This window comes from Primulina eburnea, chromosome 1 (assembly GCF_022965805.1).
Source record: "Primulina eburnea isolate SZY01 chromosome 1, ASM2296580v1, whole genome shotgun sequence".
Lineage (NCBI taxonomy): Eukaryota > Viridiplantae > Streptophyta > Magnoliopsida > Lamiales > Gesneriaceae > Primulina > Primulina eburnea.
This window is the reverse complement of record NC_133101.1, coordinates 17,234,838-17,239,019: the sequence shown is the minus strand read 5'-3', so window position 1 is coordinate 17,239,019 and position 4,182 is coordinate 17,234,838. Positions and strand designations below refer to the sequence as shown.

At 35.3% G+C, this 4,182-nt stretch overlaps 1 protein-coding gene across 1 annotated transcript; it reads left to right on the top strand.

The window, feature by feature from the left end:
* Window positions 1–1,412: 1,412 nt before the first annotated feature.
* On the top strand, window positions 1,413–3,634 carry LOC140828747 (protein TUNICAMYCIN INDUCED 1-like). Its single transcript, XM_073191634.1, has 3 exons — window positions 1,413–1,620; window positions 1,892–2,239; window positions 2,685–3,634. The coding sequence occupies exons 1-3, from the start codon at window positions 1,489–1,491 to the stop codon at window positions 3,507–3,509; spliced, it is 1,305 nt and encodes a 434-aa protein (XP_073047735.1). The 5' UTR covers window positions 1,413–1,488; the 3' UTR covers window positions 3,510–3,634.
* Window positions 3,635–4,182: the final 548 nt, after the last annotated feature.

Sequence of the window (4,182 nt, the reverse complement as noted above, 5' to 3'; positions counted from 1 at the left end):
ATGCACATATAATATGAAGCAAATTACCATCTAAAATTGGTTTAGTGTATGTTTAAGATATTTAGTTGCAAGAGTATTGACACTCGTATTATCTAACGTGATCGACATTATTTTATTTTGTATTTCATAAATCTTAACAACATTTAAAACATATCTAACTATAGTGTATACGTTGTGTGACGATTCTAAATGATCTAGCGCTAAAATTCTTGTTTGCATAATCTAAGATTCGTCAATCCAATGACATGTAACAACAAGATAATATTCATATTTTAAATTATTCCAAATGTCAGTTGTCTAACTAACTCTACAAGAAATTTTAGGAAGATGCGATTTTAGTGTTTCTTTATATTTTTTATAAATATCAAAAAAATATTTCTTAAGTGTGTGTCTAGAAATATTGTGCAAACCACGTTGAATAGTATTAGTAAATTAAACAAAACCTTCTTGTTCAGTTATTATAAAAGGTTGACAACATTTGATAACAAACTTTACGATGACTTTTCGAGAAATTTATTTTGTAATCGTGAAAGCATTATCACTTGAAGGATTAATTTGTTGTTGTGTTGGTTAAGAACATGCTGAACCGATTCAACCCACGAAACAATGGATCGTACACGGTTTCAGATCCGGTTCATCCATATCGGATCCGGTTTCTGGTCGGTTCCTGTCCGAACTGGTCCGTTTAGCATGTCTAGATACAATAGACATGCTACTATGTTACCATGTCACTTGTTGACCAACCTGCCTTGCACATTCTCATAATAATTATACTTCTTACGATCTATTGAAATAAAAAAAAAAACCTAGACATTGATGATAAAAATCTTTGTATTCTTCAAACCTAGGGTTGGCGTCTGATTTAGTCTTTTCAACTATCCGAACTCGACCCGAAAATGTCGGGTATCCAAAATTTGCTTATTAGGTTTTTTTAGCTAAAAACCAAAATATCCTTTTTCAATGCAAAATTTGTTTTATATATATATATATATATATATATATATATATATATATATATATATATATATATATTCGGATAATATTTTTATGTTTGTTTTATATTTTCTTATATATATATTTAATTATTAATTACATAAAATCTGAAACATAAAAAAAAAATTATAAGTGGGGTATACGTATCCATCCGAAAAAGAAAATTCTAGTTCAAATATAAACTCGAACTGGATATTTTTTTTAAAAATAACTGACCCGTTTTAATATCCAATATCCAAACCCGAATGGCCTGCTTGAAACCCCGTCGGACCCCGAAGTTACGGTCATAATTACTTCTCTCCCATCAAATCTAACTGTCGCATCATTCACTCAATTCCTATTGGTCCATCTCGTCCACGTAATCACCTCATTGTTCTAGAAGTATCCTTTATCTGCTTTATTATTTTAAAATCAAATTTTCTGCAGGGTTCATACAAATTACAATTACCTATTGTTTGATTCGATTCTATATTTCTGTTTATTCTGTTAACTTCAATGGATCTGTGGTTCCGATCGCCGTATTTTTCTGCGGTGTTTTGTTTGGTTTTGATCTCATCTAAAGTCTCGCCATCAACCGCTTCGGTTGCCGCACAAGGTTTCGAGCCTTCGTTGCCTGCAGCCATTAAGGTATTTTTTAAATTAAATTCTTGTTCAACCCGGTCTTTTGGCTTTATTCGATGTGATCTTCCAAAGATTTTGAGTTCTGAATTATCAAGGGTTGTGCATATAATTTAGGTTCGGAGTTGGGAATTGGATTGGGAGAAGAGATTTTTTTTTTTTTTTTTTACGTATTTTGGAGCAAAGCTTTCGTCTTTTTACTGTTAGAGTAATGTTGATTAAAATTAGTTTTCTTGTTGATCTTGATTTTTTTAATGTTATGTTTTCTTCGTTGACATAGGATTTGAAGGATGCAACTGTGAAGGGATTAGGGTTTCAATCTGATGATTTCAAGATTTCTGGTTTCGATTCGAGTGACGCTCAGGTGGGGAAGTCTGTAGTGTACGACTTCATTGTTCGGATTGGTCATAAAGTCATGCCCTTTAAGCTTGTGGAGGACGTGAATAGTTGGGAATACGCCGATTTGCCAATTTTCAGATCGGAACATCCTAGTATGCCGGGTGATGAAAGCGGGTTGGTAGACAGGAGGCAATTAGATGATCAGATGCCTGTACTTTCCCCCTTTCAGCTGGCCGGTCCAATGGAGCTGTGGATTCAGGATGCAAACGACATGAGGATTTCTTTGCCTGTAAGTTCGTGTTTTTCATCTGTGATTGATATGAATAACTTTGTTCGTTATTGTGTTGCATGCTTCTTTGAATTTGATTGTTCGTCCATAAAAAAACCTATTGGATGTCTATTGTATGCTGTTGATTCTTGAACATGTGTTAGCCGCCTCAACTAGGTTAAGTCTAAGGCTTGGTTTGTATTCTGGAAAAGGACAGAGGATGGTAACCGAGTCAACAGTACAACCAAATCTTTTGGATGAGGAATAAAATTTGTTTGACGGTTGTTGAAAGTTAATTTGTTTTAGCATGAAATAGTGAATGATCTTTGTAACAATTCAAACATGGATATTAAGGTGGAAATGAGTGTTATCACATGTATATGTGCAAATGGAACTAGCAATTTGATGCTTGTTTTCTCTTGATACTTCTGTATTGATTGATCTTTTTGTATAAAACATCATGCAGCATGATGTGGATGCTGGTGTGTTGAAGAAAGTGATCTTAGCAGATGGTGCTGTGGTCATCATCAAGGGTGCCAGATCTGTTAGCTTGCATCATGCAGTGGAGCTTCCACTGCCCTTAAATAGAACTGATAATGGTTTTGCTTCTGGTCTTTTAAGTATGGCGGAAAATCTACTACATGGGGCACGTTCCCACAATGGTCCTCTTGTTTCCCTTAGAATTGTTGGCCCCACATCACTTACATCACCTGCATCATCATCATCTTCTTCAAAGCTTAAACTCAAGCGTCTTGCACCTGATCTAGTCGAGCTATCCTCTGCAGCAAAAAGAAAATCCATGGACGCCAATGCCCCACCAGCCATTGATCTACCAGGAGAACCAAAGGCTCTTCTTGCAACTGACTTTTCAAGTAAATTTTGGCCCATCACATCTATCAATGGCTCGAATTCCAAGTTAGTCGGCATTGAGACACTGCTTTCCTCTTTGCTCGGTCCTAGTGCGAATAAGGAGGGTTCTTTTAAGCTTTTGAAGGCAGATGTGTCAGCTCAGACTTTCATAAAGATAGGTTTCAAGGTCGAGAAGAAGATCAGAGAAGGTGAAGAATTTTTCCTCGAGGGTTACCCAGAGTGGAGAACAAAGCCTGAGACTGTAACTATGCATTTCGAGGTGTTGGCCAAGGTTGACAGGAACAAAATCGTGCCGGAGAAGGTGCTGCAGGTTGATCCTGTGATGGAAGAGGATTCTGTGACACCATATGTGCTCATGGGAAACATCTCAATGTCAAGCATTCCCATAGTTTACCAGCCTCTAAGTCCATTTACACTGTGAATATTTGTGGAGGAGGTAATTTTTTTTAGGATGAGCAAGTGTAAAGTTACTTTCCCGCCCATATTCTTTCTTCTTTCTTTTTTTCTTTGGAAGCAATAATATATGTGTATATATATATATATGTATATATATATATATATATATTAAAACCCATTTTATATGCATAATCATAATTTTATTTTTCTGATACTTGTGTGGCTATAATATATTCACCTCGTATGAAAGTTGTATCTGCATCATGCATGCATATGCTAAACCTTTAGAAATTAAGGCAATGTAAATGGATTTGGGACCTTTAGAATGGTGGGATCTGTTTCTCTTCTGGTTTTGTTGGTGGTTGATTCTCACATTTCTCTTTTGATGCTAAGCCTTGTTGCGATTCAAGCCGGAGAGATTTGATTTTGGTAAGGATATTTCACTGGTTCATGTTGTCTGCCCCCATTCATGGTAGTTGGATTTTAAGCATATAATAGAGGGGTATTTTGGTCAATAAAATAAATTAAACAGACCTAATCCTTCACGCTAAAATCACATCACGTGACAGCATATTTTATCAAGTTACACTAAAAATTAGTTTGTTTTGACTTCTACTGGTAAATAGTCAAAGTTTGGTCTTAATATAACATTTTAACGGATTTTTAGTATGTCAAAGGGTACTGATAATAAATTAAAA